Below are 21,372 nucleotides of genomic sequence, written 5' to 3'. Positions count from 1 at the left end.
ATCTGGGTATATACCTAAAGGAATTGAAAGTAGGGTCTCAAAGATATTTGTGCACCCATGTTCATAGCAGCAGTATTCACAACTGGCCAGAGATGGAACCAACCCAAATACCCATGTATGGAATCTTAAAAAAGGAAGGGAAGCCTATCACATGCTACAACATGGATGAACTTTGAGGGCATTATTCTAAGTGAAAGAAGATAGTCACAAAAAGGCAAATACAGTATGATTCCACTTATATGATGTATCCAAGGTTGTTAAATTCATACAAACAGAAAGTAGAATGGTGCCTACCAGGGACTGGGGGAGGAGGAAAAGGAGAGTTTTTGTTTGATGGGTATAGAGTTTCAGATTTGCAAAATGGAAACGTTCTGGAGATCTGCTTCCCAACAATGTGAATGTACTTAACACTATGGAACTGTATACCTCAAAATGGTTATGATGGTAAATTTTGTGTTACATTTTTTAACCGCAGTAAAATACATTGCTCATTGCAGAGCCATATTACTTAAGGACTGTATTTTCTGCTCCTTTGATCTACTGTTGTGTTTCCTGTGCCATTGAAAATACAGTGTTCGTAGAATCAAGATAAAATAAATTCACCATTTTATTTTATTTTACTTTACTTTAGGTTACTTTTTCTTTTTTAGAGAGAGAGCACAGAAGTGGGGGACAGAGGCACAGGGAGAGAGAGGGGGGGGGGGGATCCCAAGCAGGCTCCATGCTTAGCACAGAGCCTGATGTGGGGCTTGATCCCACAACCCTGGGATCATGACCTGAACAGAAATCAAGAGTCAGATTTAGCCAACTGAGCCACCCAGGTGCTACAGATTCACCATTTTAGACTCCATCAGTTGGCTTTACCATATCTTCAAATATTTCTAAATAATTCAGGTTCCCATAACTCTTGCCCGAAGCTCTCTTTCTGCTTCTGTCTAGACTAAATGATCTCTAAATGTGTACAAAACTATCATCTTGTTTTTATACCTCTCCTAGTTAAGCCCATTGTTTGATAGATTACTTATCTCCTATTTTTAAAGCCCTCTCTGTGCTACAGTATATCCTCAAGTGGATTCCTAAGAGAGGGCACATGAAAAATAAACTCTGTCTCTGCATGTCTGAAAATGCATTTAGTTTTCTTTTACACTTAATTGATGTGCTATATAGCATATATGTCATTTAATGTCCGAAAAATTCTAAAAATTCCTGCCTTTTCATATCTGGGATCATTTCATCTCTACTATTATTTCCTTAATAACTGTATTCCTAACTTTATTTTTTTCTGAGCCTTGTGTTTTGTCAGATATTGAACATTCTCAATAATATCTCTAGTTTCTTATATTTCTCCTTTATTTTACATCTTTGGTTTTTCCTCTCCATCCTCTTTTAAAGTGAGTCCCTCACTTTATTTTGAGCATTTCTGTTTCTTCCCCTAGGAGAAGTGTTGATATTTGTTGCTACAGGATGCAGGGATATCCTGGCAACTTCACAGCAGAAGAGTGACATGCTGAAAACGGGAAAAACCTCATGACGTCAAATCTGGTAATCCACACCAAATTTCTGAAAACTAAAGAGAAGGAAAAATCTTGATGGCAGTGACAGTAGATTTCTCACCAAAAACCATGGGAGTCAGAAACAAGTGACACATATTTTTCAAGTGCTGAAAGAAAAGAAATGTTAAAAGAATCATATATCCAGTGAAAATATCTTTCAGGAAGAGAATTTGTTGCCAGTAGACCTACCCTAAAAGACTGGCTGACGGAAGTTCTCCAAACAGAAAGGAATCAATTAAAAAAAGAATCTTGGAACATCAGGAAAGAAGAACACAGTAAATAAAAATACGGTTAAATGCCATAGACATTCCTTCTCCTCTTGAGTTTTCTAAATTATGTTTGATGGTTGAATCCCAAATTATATATGATTATGTCTGATTAGTTCTAAGTATATATTGAAGAAATACTTAAGACAGCTTTAAATGGGGGAGGTTAAAGGGAGGTAAGTTTTCTACCCTTCTCTTGAACTGGTAAAATGACATACCAGTAAACTGTAATAAGTTAAGTATGGAGCAACTACTATAAAAGCTATACAGTGTGATACACCAAAAAACGCTATAGATAAATCAAAGTGGAATTCTAAAAAAGTGTTCTAATAAACTACAAGAAAGGCAGGAAAACGAAAACAGAAACAAAAATCAGAACAAATATAAAAGAAAAAATAAAATGTCAGGCTTAGGCTCTAATATATCAGTAATTACATTTAAGGTAAATGGTCTAACATATCAGTAATTACATTTAATGCAAATGGTCTGAACACACCAATCAATACAAAGAGATTGATATAATGTGTTTAAAAATGACCAACTGTATGCTGTCTACAAGAAACTTCACTTCAAATATGATATAGGCAAGTTGAATGTAAAAAGATGGAAAACATATTATGCAAATATTGATAAAAATGTATTAGGAGTGGCCATACTAATGTCAGATAAAGTGACATCAGAGGAAAGAAAATGACCAGAGACAGAGTAGGACATTAGGTAATGATAAAAGAGGACAGAGCATTCCTAAATACGTATACATATTTACAAACAACAAAGGTACAAAATACGTGAAGCAAAAACTGACAAAACTGAAAGGAGAAATAGATCTACAATAAAAGTTGGATACTTCAATACAGAAAATCAGCAAGAACACAGAACCGAACAACACCCTCAACAGGATGGATCTAATCCATATTTACAGAACACCTAGCCAAAAATACCAGAATACACATTCTTTTCAAATGCTTCCCAAAAGTATGCAAGATAGACTGTGTAAACAAGGCCATACACAAACTTCAATCAATTTAAAAGAATTGAAATCATACAGTGTGGGTTCTCCATTCACAATAGAATCAAACTAAAAAATCAAACATAAAGTAACGGGAAAATCTTCAAATGCTTGAAAACGAAACATTTCTAATTAATCCATGGATCAAAGGCAAAGTCTCAAGGAATATAAAAAATACATCAAGCTTAACTAAAAATGAAAAGACAACAAATTAAAATTTATAAGACACAGCTAAAGCAGTGCAGAGGGACATTTATAGCACTAAATGCATATTAGAAAAGAGGAAGGGGCTCCTGGGTGGCTCACTCGGTTAAGCGTCTTGACTCTTGATTTCAGCTCAGATCATGATCTCACAGTTCGTTTATTGAGTTCCAGCCCTGCGTGGGACTCATCACTGATGGTGTGGAGCCTGTCTGGGATTCTTTTTCTCTCCTTCTCTTTCTGCCCTGCCTCTGTGCACATGTGATGTTTCTCTCTCTCTCTCTAAAACTTAAAAAAATTTTTTAAAGAAAAGAGGAAAAGTCCCAATCATCTAATCTCCCACCTCCAGAATCTAGAAAAATAAGAGAAAAATAACCCAAAGCAAGCAGGAGAAGCAGGAGGAAGAAAATAGTATAAATAATAGAAGAAACCAATTAAATTCCAAATAAAAATAATAGAGAAAATCAATGAAATAAAAAGTTGATTCTTTGAAAAAATAAAACTGACAGATATCTAACAAGGAAGTCTTCTTCCCCAAACATTTGAGATTTCAAATGTGTTTAGCATCAATTCCTTTATGTTTTCAGACTTTTATGCATCATTTCTTTCTCCCATCAATTGAGAGGGTTCTTTAAGTGATTGCTTACATGTCTCCATCTTTGCCCTGAGTCATTGTTTTTTCTTGCATATAGTTAAATGAGATTTTAAGAGATTTATAACAAAATTAAAGAGTTCTAAGATGAACCATGAGGGTTGGTCTTTATCTTTCATTTTTAGTAAACTTGAAGAATTTTTAAAATGTATAATGGAATGAAAGGAAAACAAACATTTGTAGCATAAAAATGGAAATCAGCTTGATCAGCTATGCAATAATTATAAGCTAACTAAATAAAATTAAGTTTAATATACTTTATAATGTTTCATCAAAGTATTATTTCAGCTCTTTGATAATAATCAGTTAATCTTAATGATCTGTCACTTCACATAAGCATACACGAACATAATAAGTATTGGTACGAGTATTGGAAATGGTGTTTTTTTACATTGTTTCCCTTTACATGTTGTGTCTAGAGGAAACCAAGGTTTTGCCACCTAATTATTAAAAATAAGCTGGAATATGAGTAAGAAGGTTCCCAATGAATGAAGGAAACCTTCTATATCTTGAAAGAGTTGTGGGTTACATGGATGGATCCATTGTTAAAATGGCACAGTTAAGATTGGTGCATTTGAATTTGTGTAAATGTTACCTTAAAACAACTATACAAAAATAAACATTGACTGGGAGGCGGAGGGTGGAGGGAAAGATATAGATGAAGCAAGACAAGATGTTTTGAAGCTGGGTGATGTGTACATGGAAGTTATGCTGTTTGCCTTGTATGTACTGAACTTGTTCCACAATAAATGCTAATGAGTTATTACTTGTGAGACAAGTTGATAAATGTCAATTCAATTCTACTCTAGCAAAGCAAAACAAAAGAGAGTAAAACAGAGACGCATTCTCCTGAAAGAATCTAAAGTAATCCATTTCCATAAAAAGGCAGTTTCTTCACATACCAACTGACACCCTTGGAGGATACATTAAGATATTCTGTTCTTCTTTCTATAATAAAAAGCAATGTTCTACAAGATATTTCAGTGATCTAAACTGAGTTCTACAAATGCTTTGCTGCTAGTAAAATTTGCTTTAAAATGAAAAATTATTCAGTAAGCTATCTGTGAAGATGTGTGGTGGTGCTGCAGGTCAAGAGAGTAAATAAAGGACTGCACAGATGTCAGGGATGCCGTTAAGCTGGAATCAGAATATCCACTGAAGGAAGGAAATCTTTAGGGTTGGACTAGAAATAGCTCTGTTTCAAAGAAGAAACTACACCCATATAATGTGTTTATGGTTGTTGGTTTTACTTCATCAGTTTATTTTGTCATTCATACCCTCAAGGAAATCTATTCTCAGTAACATTTATCAAGTGAACCATAGAGACTGGTCACCATAATCTTATTTTTTTATCCTTCTGGATAGATAGAGTGCTTTTTAAGTACAAAATTATTTCATATGGTCAGAGTTTAGATTTTATTTAGCTTTACTTATTTTACCTAGAGTTGAAACATTTTGAAAAAGATCCTCAGTTTTAATCTGTCATCATTTTGGCTCTTACCTGAAGTGAAGTTTGGTTGAACTCAGTTGATTTAATCTCTCAATATATATGAAATCAATCTGAAATGAAATTATGCTTGGCGCATTTTGTGTTGTTATATGTGCACTGACCCAGTTCATGTATTTTCAGGATGTTTAAAGACATGTTTTCCTATTAATCTGAACAGAAACTGAGGAGATAGAAATGGGTAAAGCCATGATGAACCATCATTGAATTCTGTGGAATCCACTCAAGTGTAATTCACCTTTCACATTACCTTATTTGATGTTTATTTATAGAAACTCATGTCATCTTTGTTGTGGGAGGGTGGTAGAGGTGAATGTTTATTTTCTGCATTGCATTATGTCCTTACAACAGGATAATATATTTGGGCCTCGATTAATTACTATAGGAGTTAAATTTGATTTAAAAATTACAATAATATAAACAATCCTAATAAAAATCATGACCAATTCTACCTGTACAAAATGAAGTAAAATCCCAAGATGTGTACTCATGACAGACAATTGATTGTTGCTAGTTCCTCTTTTAAATAATTGAATTGATTAGATACTTCTATCTTAAGTATTTCTTGGCCTCAGTTTTCCTTCTAATAGCCTAATTCTTTCCTTTATTTTGCAGGTATAAGCACAAAATAAAGTAGGTCTGTTGTTTATGTCATTTTATGAGCCATATAACTTAGAGAAATAGTTTTTTTATTTTATAATTGGTGTTGCTAACCAACATTTACATTTTGTAGTTTATTGATTTGTTTGTTGGGACAAATAATGTACATTTTGAATTCACAAATCACACTATTCGTCAGAGATAAATTTCATTGCCAAAGAATACAAGATGATTATAGTAAATTTACATTACTTGGGGTAGTGATTTTTAAACGTTAGTATGCATGAGAATCACTTAAAGACAAAGATTGAAGTGCAGATTTCAGTTAGCACCCCCAGAGAATTTGATTCAAGATCTAGAGGGAAGACTAGGAGTTGACTTTGAAAAAAAACAACCCAAGACTCCCAAGTAATTATTTATGCATATGGTTCACACACTATGGTTTGAGAAACACTGACTCCACCTCAAAGTCTTTATAACGCTCAGATTTGGGGAATAGTATTGCCTGTATGTTATCATATTGAAGTTATCAATTTGAACGCGTGGTGGCAGTGCAGGCTAAGAGAGTGAATAAAGCTCTGCAGATTCGGAGGACTCCATTTTATTCAGAGACCCCCTCTCCCCTCAAATATAGGACACATTTACAGCTAGAGCAAAGTTAGAAGTATTCAGGAAGGCAGTCGTCACCAGAGAAGTTATAAGACAAATTCGAAATTCAACAGCAAAGAGATTACGGAGGGTAGATGATGGACGTGGTGATTGGGACTGGAAAAGGATTTTTTCCTCTGGAATCAGACCTAATAGAAATGGCGCAAACAAAAGTACATCGCAAGAAAAGGCAAGTGACTATCCTCATTATATGGATGATTTTGTGGGAAGTGGGTTCAGAATCGATTCAATATTCTGTACTGGAGGAGACAGAAAGTGGCACCTTTGTGGCCAATTTGACAAAGGATCTGGGACTCAAGAGAGGAGAGCTGGCTGAGCGGGGTGCTCAGGTCGTTTTCAAGGGGAACAGACAGCATTTGCAGCTTGACCCACAGACTTATGATTTGCTGCTAAATGAGAAACTGGACCGGGAAGAGCTGTGCGGTTCCACTGAGCCCTGTGTGCTACCTTTCCAAGTATTACTGGAAAATCCCTTGCAGTTTTTTCAGGCTGCTTTACGAGTCAGAGATATAAATGACCACGCCCCAGAGTTCCCAACCAGAGAAATGCTACTAAAAATATCAGAAATTACTACACCAGGAAAGCTATTTCCTTTGAAAATGGCACAGGATTTAGACGCTGGTAGCAACGGTCTTCAGAGCTACATAATCAGCTCCAATCCTCATTTCCACGTTCTCACTCGCATTCGCAGCGACGGCAGGAAGTTCCCGGAGCTGGTGCTAGACAAAGCCTTGGACCGGGAGGAGCAGCCCGAGCTTAGGCTTACCCTCACAGCACTGGATGGTGGGTCTCCGCCGCGTTCTGGAACCACGGAGATTCAGATACTGGTCTTGGACATCAATGACAACGCCCCCGAGTTTGCTCAGGAGCAATATGAGGCGCAAATCCCTGAAAACAATTCCCTGGGCTCTCTGATTATCACCGTCTCAGCGAGGGATTTAGATGCTGGATCTTTTGGGGAAGTATCTTACGCCCTATTTCAGGTAGATGACATTAATCAGCCCTTCGAAATAAACGCAATTACAGGCGAAATTCGACTGAGAAAGACTTTGGATTTTGAGGAATTTCAATCTTACCATGTGGATATTGAGGCTACAGATGGCGGGGGACTATCAGGAAAATGCTCTTTGGTCATCAAGGTTCTGGACGTAAATGACAACACTCCTGAATTGACCATGTCCTCACTCACCAGTCCCATTCCCGAAAACCTGCCAGACATCATAGTGGCAGTTTTCAGTGTATCAGATGCAGATTCTGGACAAAATCAACAGATTGTTTGCTCTATAGATGACAATCTCCCCTTTCTTCTAAGACCATCAGTGGAGAATTTCTACACATTGGTAACTGAAGGAGCGCTGGATAGAGAGACCCAGGCCGAGTACAACATCACCATCACCGTCACCGACTTGGGGACCCCCAGGCTGAAAACGCAGCACAACATAACCGTGACGGTCTCCGACGTCAACGACAACGCCCCCGCCTTCAGCCAAACCACCTACACCCTGCGCGTCCGCGAGAACAACAGCCCCGCCCTGCACATCGGCAGCGTGAGCGCCACGGACAGGGACTCGGGCGCCAACGCCCAGGTCACCTACTCGCTGCTGCCGCCCGCGGACCCGCAGCTGCCCCTGGCCTCCCTGGTGTCCATCAACGCGGACAACGGGCAGCTGTTCGCGCTCAGGTCCCTGGATTACGAGGCGCTGCAGGCGTTCGAGTTCGGCGTGCGCGCGGCCGACCGCGGCTCGCCCGCGCTCAGCAGCCAGGCGCGGGTGCGCGTGCTGGTGCTGGACGACAACGACAACGCGCCCTTCGTGCTGTACCCGCCGCAGAACGGCTCTGCGCCCTGCACCGAGCTGGTGCCCAGGGCGGCCGAGGCGGGCTACCTGGTGACCAAGGTGGTGGCGGTGGACGGCGACTCGGGCCAGAACGCCTGGCTGTCGTACCAGCTGCTCAAGGCCACGGAGCCCGGGCTGTTCGGCGTGTGGGCGCACAACGGCGAGGTGCGCACGGCCCGGCTGCTGAGCGAGCGCGACGCCGTCAAGCACAGGCTGGTGGTGCTGGTCAAGGACAATGGCGAGCCGCCGCGCTCGGCCAGCGTCACGCTGCACGTGCTGCTGGTGGACGGCTTCTCGCAGCCCTACCTGCCGCTCCCGGAGGTGGCGGCGGCCGAGGCGCGGGCCGACCCGCTCACCGTCTACTTGGTCGTGGCCTTGGCGTCCGTGTCGTCGCTCTTCCTGTTCTCGGTGCTGGTGTTCGTGGCGGTGCGGCTGTGCAGGCGGAGCCGGGCGGCGTCTGCGGGTCGCTGCTCGGGGCCCGAGGGCCACTTTCCGGGCCACCTGGTGGACGTCAGCGGCGCGGGGACGCTGTCCCAGAGCTACCAGTATGAGGTGTGTCTGCGGGGAGGCTCGGGGACTAGTGAGTTCAAGTTCTTGAAGCCGATTATCCCGAACTTCCCTCCCCAGGGCATTGGAAAGGAAATGGAGGAAAGCCCCACGGTTCGGGATAGTTTCTTATTCAGTTAAGTATTCTATTCAGCTCTTTTGAAAATCTCTTTTAACTCAAAGTTACATGTTATTGATGGTCCGATTTTAATTATTTACGACACGTCCTTAGATTGAGAAAAAATCAGATACTGAGTATACTCAGTATTTTCCCTATGCTATGGTTAGTAGATTTTTGTTTCTCTCAACTATTTTGACAGTCTGAATAAAAAGTAAATTTTTATTTGAATACTTTAAAATTTTTGAAACTCACTCTATTCATTTTACAAAAATTGTAATGCAAAGTCCTTAAGTAGGATTGTATATCTATTAGTGACAATGGTCATCACTATAGCTATGTAAGGAAATTTTTAAAATGTGAGTGTTTGGGGCATTTGGCTGACTCAGTTGGTAGAGCATTCGACTCTTGACCTGGGTGGTGAGTTCAAGTCCCATGTTGGTTATAGAGCCTACTTAAAAAAAAAAAAAAAAGAATAAAATGTGAATGTTTGATATTTAATCTGCTTGTTTAAGTTTCATTTTGGGGTGACTGCCACAGTGTGAATAACTAAAGATAAATACTAAAGATGGCTAAATGCGAGGATAGCCATTCATATTTATGGGTAATTCAACATACCATAATAGTCAATACATTTTTCTATGCATATAAACTTTACAAAAGTATCAGTACATTAAACTCCAATTTGTGAGCTTCATGTAAGCCTATGATAGTCTTTTTTAATAATACCAACCCAATTATAAGTGCATAATAAATATTTGTTGAAAGTTATTAACATTCCAATAGTGAATTTTAAAAATTAATTTTCAAGGAATACAGAAAAATGCTAATGAAGTACCTTTGTCAGTAAGTGAAACTACACATCATTGTTTTATTTTCTTTCTAAACAGAAAACACCCTCCATGCACCCTAAACTCTATTACAGAATATAAAATGTTGAGAGTATATTTCATCTCCTTGTCTTTATCTAACAATCTGAAAGTTCAAATGTATTATTTAGTAAAATCCAAATTATATTGAAAAATACCTTCCTCCTAGCTTCTAAAGCCTTTTTATATGTGATACCTGCCAAGACCTAAGTAAGCTATTAGTGTCATGTTATTAGGTAATGTCGGATTTTCTGTTCTAGTGCTGTATAAGTATCATTTATCTTTCTTTTTTAAGTAGGCTCCATGCTCAGTGTGGAGCCCAGTGCAGGTTCTGAACTCACAACCCTGTGATTAAAACCTGAGCTGAGATCAAGTCAGTTGCTCAACCAGCTGAGCCAGCCAGGCACCCTGTCATTTATCTTTATTAACCATAAAATCATTTACTTTCACAGTTTAGCCCGTATTTGTCTTGTGCTGGTTTTATTTGTAGTATTTTAAGAAAAATTTCTCATTTCACCTTCCCATCAAAGTCAGGCAATTTATACTAAAGTGACAGCTGAGTGAATATTTTATTTTTATACTTAATTAAAATGGAACTAGCCTTAACTAAATTATATTTGGCTGTGATTTGTGTCCAAATAAGTGAACTGTCATGGATTATTACTAGGTGGTTCAATGAGTATAGGGAACACTTACTGTTTTGCATTCTTAGATATTTATCCCCTGCTCCTCGGAATAGCATTCTTCTTTGGGGGAAACTACTTTTCCTGCTAGGTCACTGCAACCACTTGGCTTTCGTTGGTGCCGTGGTATCTTTCGGTATACTCATTTCCATAGTCCCAGGGGATATACACTGGGATGGACCCCTGTCCAATGTTGACAGGTTAAAACACTTCCCCAGAAAGTGTATCTTTAACTCCATTGACTTTTTTTTCCTTCTTCATCTTTGTAGAAAAGACACTGCCTGAATCCTGAACTTATATTGATTTCTAACAAATCAAACAGCCATTTCCTCGTAGTCTTACTGGGCATTGCATGGAGTGATTTTATGAAGGAAAAAGAATTGCCAAAGGCTATGTAGTCCAGGAGACTGACACGAAATCACATTTTAATTTTTTTCAGGGGTTACAGGCACATTTCACTTTGGGAGTGGAAAGTAAATTTTAAAATTTGTAACTTCTTCCAACAATACAACAAATTAGTATTTTTGTAATTGAATGTAAGCACCCATGAGGAAGAACTTTTGTGTTTATTTTACCACTTAATCACCAGAAGCTGGAAAAATGCCTGCATGGAGAAATACTGGTTAAATGGGTAAGTGAATTTGTCTTGAGCAGAGTTTTGTGTTACTGAACTTGTACCTTGTACCTTTAACGAAGATGAATATAGACATAGATATATAGGTATTACTTTTGCTCTCACAAATATTGTTAGTTACCTGTTACCTGCAATTGGGTGGAAGAGAGTTTATAACCCAAAAGGCTTTCTATTTGTTTTAACTGTTGCATGATGCTTTGAAAAGGAAAAAAACCCTGAAGTTGTAAGGCAAGACGCTTGGTGGCGCTGCAGGCTAAGAAAGTAAAAAACTATCTCTGCAGGCACCATAATAGCTGAGCAGTTTCTAAGTGCTCAAAAAGGAAGTGTTTTACACCATTAGGGGGATAGTAGGTTTCTGAGAGGCAGCTATCGCCATATCAATCAGTGTTAAGAACTAACTCAAGATTATTGAACCGAGATAGCGGAGTTGGCTGCACAGCAATTATTTTGTGATTAAATAACTGCATCTTTTGGACGCTAAGGAACGATGGAAACACCGCTACCCAAAGCGCCACAGAAAAGGCAAGTGACCGCCATTATTATTGTATTAATACTATTAATTCTGTGGGAGGTGGACGGTATGACCATTAAATATTCGGTTCTAGAAGAGAGGGAAAGCGGCTCTTATGTGGCCAACCTTGCAAAAGATCTGGGGCTTGGCTTAGGGGAGCTGGAGGCACGGGACGCCCGGATTCTTTCCAAAGGGAATCAACAGTATTTGCAGCTCGAGAAGAGTGGGAATTTGATCCTAAAAGAAAAATTGGACCGGGAAGAGTTGTGCAGTGACACAGATCCATGTATACTGCATTTCCAGGTGTTACTAAAAAGCCCAGTGCACTTTATTCAAGGTGAACTACAGCTACTAGATATAAATGACCATGCCCCAGAATTCCTGGAAAATGAAATCCTCCTGAAAATCTCGGAAAGCAGCCATCCAGGGACTGCATTTCCTTTGAAAATAGCTCAAGATTTAGACGTGGGCAGTAACACAGTTCAGAACTACACTATTAGCACCAACTCCTATTTCCACCTTTTCACTCTAAATCACAGTGATGGCAGGAGATACCCTGAGCTGGTGCTGGACAAAGCGCTGGACCGTGAGGAGCAGTCAGAGCTCAGGTTAACGCTCACGGCGCTGGATGGTGGGTCACCGCCGAGAACTGGGACTTCTCAGGTTCTCGTTGTAGTCCTGGACATAAATGATAATGCCCCTGAATTTGCTCAGCTGCTCTATGAGGTCCAGGTCCCAGAAAACAGCCCTGTAGGTTCCCTCGTCATCACCGTGTTTGCTACAGATTTAGATGCTGGGACCTATGGAGAGTTATCCTACTCATTTTTCCAATCCTCAAATCAAGTGATTCAGGCCTTTGAAATAAACGCAGTCACGGGGGAAATTCGATTAAAAAAACCGTTGGATTTTGAGGAAATTCGATCTTATCGTTTGGAAATTGAGGCCTCAGATGGTGGGGGTCTTTCGGGAAAATGCACTATAGCCATAGAAGTGATGGATGTAAACGACAACGCCCCCGAACTGACGATGTCAGTACTCATCAGTGATATCCCAGAAAACACCCCTGACACCGTCGTCGCGATTTTCGGAATTTCAGATCCAGACTCCGGGGAAAATGGCAAAATGATGTGTACCATCCAAGACCATCTCCCCTTCTTTCTGAAACTTACTGTAGAAAATTTCTACACTTTGGTGACTGAAAGAGCGCTGGATAGAGAGAGCCAGGCCGAGTACAACATCACCATCACCGTCACCGACTTGGGGACCCCCAGGCTGAAAACGCAGCACAACATAACCGTGACGGTCTCCGACGTCAACGACAACGCCCCCGCCTTCAGCCAAACCACCTACACCCTGCGCGTCCGCGAGAACAACAGCCCCGCCCTGCACATCGGCAGCGTGAGCGCCACGGACAGGGACTCGGGCGCCAACGCCCAGGTCACCTACTCGCTGCTGCCGCCCGCGGACCCGCAGCTGCCCCTGGCCTCCCTGGTGTCCATCAACGCGGACAACGGGCAGCTGTTCGCGCTCAGGTCCCTGGATTACGAGGCGCTGCAGGCGTTCGAGTTCGGCGTGCGCGCGGCCGACCGCGGCTCGCCCGCGCTCAGCAGCCAGGCGCGGGTGCGCGTGCTGGTGCTGGACGACAACGACAACGCGCCCTTCGTGCTGTACCCGCCGCAGAACGGCTCTGCGCCCTGCACCGAGCTGGTGCCCAGGGCGGCCGAGGCGGGCTACCTGGTGACCAAGGTGGTGGCGGTGGACGGCGACTCGGGCCAGAACGCCTGGCTGTCGTACCAGCTGCTCAAGGCCACGGAGCCCGGGCTGTTCGGCGTGTGGGCGCACAACGGCGAGGTGCGCACGGCCCGGCTGCTGAGCGAGCGCGACGCCGTCAAGCACAGGCTGGTGGTGCTGGTCAAGGACAATGGCGAGCCGCCGCGCTCGGCCAGCGTCACGCTGCACGTGCTGCTGGTGGACGGCTTCTCGCAGCCCTACCTGCCGCTCCCGGAGGTGGCGGCGGCCGAGGCGCGGGCCGACCCGCTCACCGTCTACTTGGTCGTGGCCTTGGCGTCCGTGTCGTCGCTCTTCCTGTTCTCGGTGCTGGTGTTCGTGGCGGTGCGGCTGTGCAGGCGGAGCCGGGCGGCGTCTGCGGGTCGCTGCTCGGGGCCCGAGGGCCACTTTCCGGGCCACCTGGTGGACGTCAGCGGCGCGGGGACGCTGTCCCAGAGCTACCAGTACGAGGTGTGTCTTCGGGGAGGCTCGGGGACCAGTGAGTTCAAGTTTCTCAAGCCCATTTTCCCCAACTTCGTGGGTGAAGCAGCTGGTAGGGACGCCGAGGAAAACTCTAATTTTACAAATAATTTTGGGTTCACTTAGGCATCTCACCTTAAGGGGAGATATATGATAATACTAACTAATGTATTATTAGTTCGCAACCTGTTCATTCACATAAAGAACTACATATTCACACAATAATTATTGTCATATTTATAGGTATTTCATCCTATTGAAGTATTTTACATTCTGAATCTCTGGGTTTTTGTTGTTGTTGGTGGTGGTGTTTTTAGCCAGCTCACATTTTGCATGTTCATACAATAGGGGAGAAATGGTGTATCTGTTTTTTGGGGGTAAGATTTTTGGAGGTCAGAAATGTTTTCAGGTTCCTGATGTTTGAGCTTGTTCACTAATATCTTGTTATGGCTAAGAGAATTGTGTTTTCTGATTATCATTAGCATAGAGTATTGTAAATCATGACTTCCAATTTTAAAAATACTTTTCATTTATACAAATGAATTATACTTTTCATTTATACAAAAAAAATTTGTCATGTTAGAAATTGTTAGATTTCTGTAGTAGTGTTTTGTCTTGCCTCAAAGGAACTAATATTTTATCTGGGTGTCGTCTTAGTTGAGTATTGTCTTTCAAAATTGATCTCTTTGGACTATACCATCTGATACAATTTTAAAGAATTCAATCCCTGTTAAATAGAAAAAATGTTGGTAGACTTATGATTACTTTTTCAAAATAAATGATTTGGGTATGTAAATAATGATTCTCATTCTTTTAAAATAATAGAAAGTTACATGATTCAAACATATTCAATATGAATAGAAAACAGAAAATTTTTTTCTCTTTCAGATTTTTGTTTAAATTCTAATTAGTTAACATAGAGTGTAATATTAGTTTCAGTAGAATTTAGTGATTCATTACTTACAAGACCCAGTGCTCATCATAGATTCATAATTAAAACTATCATGTTTCACCTGAATGTAATAAAGCAAAAATTATATGCAACTATAGATTTTGCTTAAGCTTAAATAAATAATCTCTATAAGGTTAAAACACAAGAATATAATGCATAGTAAGATATTAGCATCACTTAACTGCCTGCTAAAAAATGAGGCATCCTCTAATACATGCCCCCTCACCTTACTTTATACTTTTTGTTATATATAGTACCTTTTCAATGTTTATAGTATTTACAATGTATTTTTAAAGGATAATCCCCATGATTTTTTAGACTTTTTATGTTTTCAAAGTCAGTGTACCCTTTCACTCTGTTTCATGCAAATATGTTCAAGCATTTATTTATTTACATATGGTAAGCATAGTTAGTTTTTAAACCTGATACTTCTGATAGCTGAAGTTTGTATGCGCCTATTTCTGCTGTATTGTTACTGATTTTTCTTATTGGTTTTATCTTTGTTTCTTTGTGTGACTCATATGGTTGATTGCCCTTGAAAAATTTATTTGTAGGATGTCCTCAAAGCCTAGGTTGCATGTTTCATCCTTCAAAATGTATTTTCATTGAACCCATTGGGTTCAGCTAGGATTCTTAAATCACTCTCAGTAGGGAACCACTGCAAACCAATTTTATGGCTTGATGTTTCTCACAACTCAACATATGCATATTGAAAATTAAACACACATGAAGACCAGTCTGTAGCTATAATTTCCCAGGCATCTTTTCTTTTTTTTTCTACTCTACTTAACATCAGGAGCACTTCCATATAGTTTCCTGAAGTTGGGGTGAGGGAGCATCTTTAGATTTGTTTATGTTTACATTGTATCAACATATGTATATATAGTGGATATAGCCCTGTGGGATCTCTTAAAATGGGAGGATCTTTGTAGAATATGCTGCAAATTTGGTTGACCCTGAGTCTTGATTTATATTTAATGTCATGAATAGCTTCAAATCAAAGTCCAAGGGCAAATATTTTTAATTGCCCTGAGGGAATAATGAGTTTTGTTGTTCTGACAAATGGTTTACTCCTCCATTACAAGCTTCCATCAAAAATTGGGCTTTTTTTCCATTGTGTTTTCTACTGTGTTTTTAGCTCTTCAATTTTTTTTAAGAGAGAGAGCGAGCGAGTGGGGAGAGGGGCAGGAGAGGGAGAGAGAGAGAGAGAGAGAGAGAGAGAGAGAGAGAGAGTCTTAAGCAGGCTCCACACTTAGTGTGGAGCTGGAGGCAGGACTTGATTCCAGGACGATAACTTGAGCTGAAATCAAGAGGGAATTGCTCAACCGCTCAACCCACTGAGCCACCCAAGCACCCCTAGCTCTTCAATATTTTTAAAGTAGTTTTTTTTTTAAAGTCTTGTCCATTATTCTTTATTGTTTTCCATGGGAAAGTCATCTGAATTATCTATACCATCCATTTCAGAAATGAGGAGTTTTGCCTAATGTTGTTTCAATTTGCAGATTCAGTTTTGCCATCATTCCAATGATATATGAGGCTATTTTTTCTTTGAATCCGGTGTTTCATTCTTTGGGTACCCTGCCCAGGCAAATGATCTCCTTTCCTTACTAAACTTTAATCTCATGGAGAGAGCTCTTTTTCTATTACATTTAGGAAAATACATACTGAAGTAAATATAGACAAATGAGAGTTGAATAAATTATTGAATTAATGAATTAGTGTGTTATTTTATCATCTGGCTTTATAAACTTATAAACTACAACAAAAAAATTACCTATTTTTATAAAATGCTCATGTACTGTTTACACTATTTGACATTTGTTTCATTCACCTAACAATTTATCATTTACAAGTGCCTGGGCTCAGTGGTTGGGTGTTCGACTCTTGATTTTGGCTGAGACAATGATCTTACAGCCCATGGGTTCAAGCCCTGCATCAGTCTGTATGCTGACAGTGTAGAGCCTGCTAGGGATTCTCTCTCCCTCTCTTTGCCCCTCCCCCACTCATGTGTGCACGCGCACACACACACACTCTCTCTCTCAAAATAAATAAATAATAAAACTTAAAAAAGAATGATTTATCATTTAGAATATGTGAGCCAACTATCATCTTGTAAAGTGTATGATATGTTGAGCACTTTCCATATTTATTCACAAATAATGAAATTTAAGCTAATTTTATTTATTGTATTACACATAAGGGGAGAAAGAGCCTAAGATTCAGTTTCAGACTGTGTATATATATATATATATATATATATATATACACACATATATGCAACTAATTATATATATAATTAGATTATTAAACATTTTTATCCTTAGTTTCTCAGGAATGTACCTGTAATTTTTTATTCTGCCCTATTTTTGAACCAACTAAGATGTGTTAGCATAAGGGAACACTTTAATTGCTTGATGATTTTGTACCTTACTTCTTTTCCTTTACAAACTCTGACAAGCTCCTATTCCTTATAATTTGAGTGAAGGCATGCAATTTTGACTTTGACCTTGGGTGACTTTGGGTGAATTATTCAGAATTCAGCACAATAAAAAAATAGAAACCACTTTATGTATATCTAACCAAAAACAGATATTTGCTAGAAGGTATTAGATGCTTACAGAATCAGAAGAACTGGACAAGCAGAAGTGAGAGAGCCTGCAATTAACTCCTGGTTTTGAAGCCATACTACCATTTTTGTAGTATAGAAATCAGGAAGCCACTGCTACTGCTACTATCAAAACTGTTGCTCCTACAATGTCCTCTCCCATCATCACCTCTAAAACTGGTGAAAATTCAGGGGAACCTAGTGTCTAGCTGCCACAATGGCCTCCAATTACTTCTGAAACTGATGGCTCGACACAGAAATGCTGACTTGGCTGCAAGCACTCACATCTCTCTGACCTTGCTGATTAATAGCATTGACAGTGGGTAGATGACCTTTGCCTGTCTTCTCAGGCTCATCATCTGAAGCCATCTCATTGGTAAAACCTAATTTTCATCCAGAATAATAATTCAGAGTCCTTAAAATTAAATTTTAAGATATCTAGACCCAGAATTTTTTAAAAATCATAAAAAGAAGTAGGAATGGATGACAGTTGCCAAGAGCCCACTGAGGAAGCATCATTAGTTCAAAGAGAATCTTGTCTCAGCAAATGAATTCATTTATTGCTTTGGGGCTAAGTTTTCAGTGGAACAAAAATTCTTTTGGCTACAAATCACACCACCAATATGTAGAAATGCAATCATATGCTCCTCTAATAACCAACCCAAACAGGCAAGTTAGTTGACCCTATCTGCTTCTAGTGAGCAATGGGAACTATAGGTGTGGTTTGAGTGGGTATGACATAGACTACTCATTTCACCCAAATATATGTTATCCCCTTATTTTTTTTTTTTTACTAATAGACCTCTCATTTTTTAGTTGCTCATGTGGATATGTGGGCTATAAATTATATTTCCCAACTTCTGCTGTGATTGGAAGTGGTCTTGTACCAAAGTTATGGCCACTGAGACATGACTACAAGTGCCATGGAATATTTCATGGAAGTAGTCTTTAAAAATGAAGACAAAGCCTTCCCTTTCTCCTACTTATTGGTCTTAATGGAGCTATAAAGGGTGGATATTAGACAGCGGTCTTGAACTGTAAAGTGAAGGCCATGATTTGAAGGTGATAAAACAACAAGATGGAAAGTGACTATCCCAGATAGCACTGAATGCATTTCAAGCCACTATCCTTTTATAAGAGAAAATAAAATTATATTTTGGAGAAGCCATTGTTGTTATGGTTTCTTCTATAATATCAGAGGTTGAAATTATAGAGAACATATTTATATATAGAAATTACCTAGAACATAATTCTTGCTGTTATAGTAAGCTTCTTTAACAAAATGATATTTAAGATAACCAAAGAAGGAACAGAGAAAGTTATGAGGTTTACATGCATGTCTTACAAAGAAAACAGCTCAAGATTTAAGAAAAATAATTTTTAAAAATGAATTGATTATAGGAATAAAAGTAAATTAATTAAGTAGAATAACCACAGAAGATTTCACCAATAAAACATAAGTCTATTTCTTTGAAAAATTCAAGGGTATTTTGAGTTAAATTGGTGGGTTGGACATATACCTTTAATTTGGCTTCCTCTAAATATGCACTAACATGAAAGTAAAGAGATATTTTCAAAAATATAAACTTATAATAATGGAAAGAACAAGGTAGAGGACAACAGGGAAAAATATTAGTAGGTGGAAAGTAAATGAATGACTTAGTGGAATGACAAACCAACTACCAAATCCTGAAGTGTGAAAAGCTGAGAACCAATCCTGTTGAGGCTGCAGGATTTTCAGAAGCATCAGAGCCATCAGCCCTACATACTATGGAAATGATGATAGCATGCCAAATATGGAGGGTCACATTAAAATTGCGTGAAAAGTGGTTAAATCTACAGCAGATAACTTTTCCCCAATGTAGTCAATGAGCAACCTCTTTCTCTGATCCTAGCATTAATTCTAGAATTTTGATTTCTCATCACCACAAAAAAGGAGAGTCATTATATTAGAGGTTCCACTGGCAAAGTTGAGAGCAGGGGTCATATGGGTAGTAGAAATAAATGACCATCTAAACATTGTATGCTGACGGATTGTTAAAATGCAATGAGAGTCATTGGGACCAATTACAGATGTTTCCGTTCTCAGACACATGGCAGAATTTTAATTGTGTTTCTTCTTTAAATTACATGTGGCCAATAAATGTGAGAATAAATGATATATGTTACTTCTGGGCTAAGGCTTTCAGAGACTGCATATGGTTTAACACATTTACTTTCTCCAATACAGTGATCCTGAAAGCATAGGTAGAGATGGAGTCTCCAGAAGCCTGGATCCCTGGCTGAGCACCATGAGGACTCCATGCTGAACTGTATAGGATATATAGTGTGAGAAATGAATCAACCTTCATTGTGTTAAGCCTCTGAGATTTGGAAGGGTTGTTTGATATTGAAGCATTACCTATCATATTCTGAGTGATGCAGATATCCACTCGTCTTCCTCCATCAGTCCTTTACCTTTTCAACTTATACCTTTTCCTTTTGAGTAGGAGATTTTATAGAGTTGAAGAATCTAACCAGTCCAAGTGGCAAAGACCTATTCCGACTGACACTAGGGTTTCCCCAACCACAAGTGCTTCCAGTTCACCTTAGAGCACACATCAAAATGGACAAGCCCTGCCAACATGCTTAGAGCTAGCACTGAACTCCTTAGGCTACCAAACTAAGTTAAGAACAGACACCTGAATGATACCCCTGAAGAAAGCTTCTAAAAAGAAAAACTGAAACAAAAACCAGGCAAAGAGGAAAAAAGGTAAATTGGACAAAATAAAGATTTCAGAGATGAAAACTTGAAAAAAAACCCTAAAATTAATATGATCAGATAAGTTGTTGCATCTATGAAATAAGCACAAAAAGAGGACTCTCTTGAAAAATTCCTTAAGGGGCGCCTGGGTGGCTCAGTCGGTTAAGCCTCCGACTTCAGCTCAGGTCAGGTCTCGTGGTCCGTGAGTTCGAGCCCCGCCTCGGGCTCTGGGCTGATGGCTCAGAGCCTGGAGCCTGCTTCCCATTCTGTGTCTCCCTCTCTCTCTGCCCCACCCCTGTTCATGCTCTGTCTCTCTCTGTCTCAAAAATAAATAAACGTTAAAAAAAATTAAAAAAAAAGAAAAATTCCTTAAAAACAGAGCTCTTGTAAAATATGAACATAATAAATGAAAATCTCAATAGAAGAGCTTGAAGGTAAGGTTGAGAAAGTATTCCAGGAGATATTACAAAAGTATTTTAAAATGGCAAAAAGGTGAGAAAAAAATAAGGAAATTAGAGATCATACCAGAGGTCCAACATCTTATTTGTAGTAATTGAGAGAGACAGAGAGAGGAGAGAGAGAGAGAGAAAAAAATAACATTACCCATGAAATAATTCCAGAAAATTTCTAAAAGCTGTAGAAAATTAGTTCCCTAGTAGAAAGCGCTTACCAATTGTCAATGCATGAACTTAAACCCAAACCAAGACACATCAGTGTTTAATTTGAAAATAGCACAATGATGAAATACTCCAAGAAGTAAAAATACAGGTTATATAGAAACTATAAAATAAGATTTCCTTTAGACTTCTTAGCAAGCACATTGATTTTAGGAAGCTCACTAACAAAATATTTTAAAATTCTGAAGAAAAATATTTCCAACCTCAAACTCTATCATCAAATTTCCAATCAAGTTTGAGGGCAGACTAAAGATATTTTAATACCCTCAAGGTCACAACAAAATGTAACTCTCATACATTCTTCTCTGGAGACTACTGGAATATATCTATTAAAATGATAGAGTAATCCAAGAGAGGAAGTCAGAATAAAAAGAGAAGAGAATATTGAAAAAAAGAAATGAAATGAATCTTCAAATGATGTTCAAGGATAATCCCAGGATGACAACTGTGTCTCAAGTGCAAACTAGTCCAATTTGGAGCTGTGTAACTCAAGAG

General features: G+C 39.4%; 1 protein-coding gene across 1 annotated transcript; it reads left to right on the top strand.

Moving 5' to 3' along the window:
• The first annotated feature begins 5,106 nt into the window (after window positions 1-5,106).
• Window positions 5,107-15,602, top strand: LOC109252192 (protocadherin beta-17-like). Its single transcript, XM_019424443.2, has 2 exons — window positions 5,107-6,957; window positions 12,002-15,602. The coding sequence occupies exons 1-2, from the start codon at window positions 6,532-6,534 to the stop codon at window positions 14,024-14,026; spliced, it is 2,451 nt and encodes an 816-aa protein (XP_019279988.2). The 5' UTR covers window positions 5,107-6,531; the 3' UTR covers window positions 14,027-15,602.
• The last annotated feature ends 5,770 nt before the right edge of the window (window positions 15,603-21,372 follow it).

This window comes from Panthera pardus, unplaced genomic scaffold, assembly GCF_024362965.1.
Source record: "Panthera pardus isolate Hobbes unplaced genomic scaffold, ASM2436296v1 HiC_scaffold_2, whole genome shotgun sequence".
NCBI classification, from domain to species: domain Eukaryota; kingdom Metazoa; phylum Chordata; class Mammalia; order Carnivora; family Felidae; genus Panthera; species Panthera pardus.
The sequence above is the reverse complement of the archived record's forward strand: the minus strand, read 5'-3'. Positions and strand labels throughout refer to the sequence as shown.

Bases quoted from the DNA above. Each gene is read 5' to 3' on its own strand.
- LOC109252192 (XM_019424443.2), top strand. From the start codon at position 6,532: ATGATGGACGTGGTGATTGGGACTGGAAAAGGATTTTTTCCTCTGGAA. The intron at 6,958-12,001 runs GTCAGAGATATA...GGTGAACTACAG, and splicing joins TTTTTCAGGCTGCTTTACGA to CTACTAGATATAAATGACCA.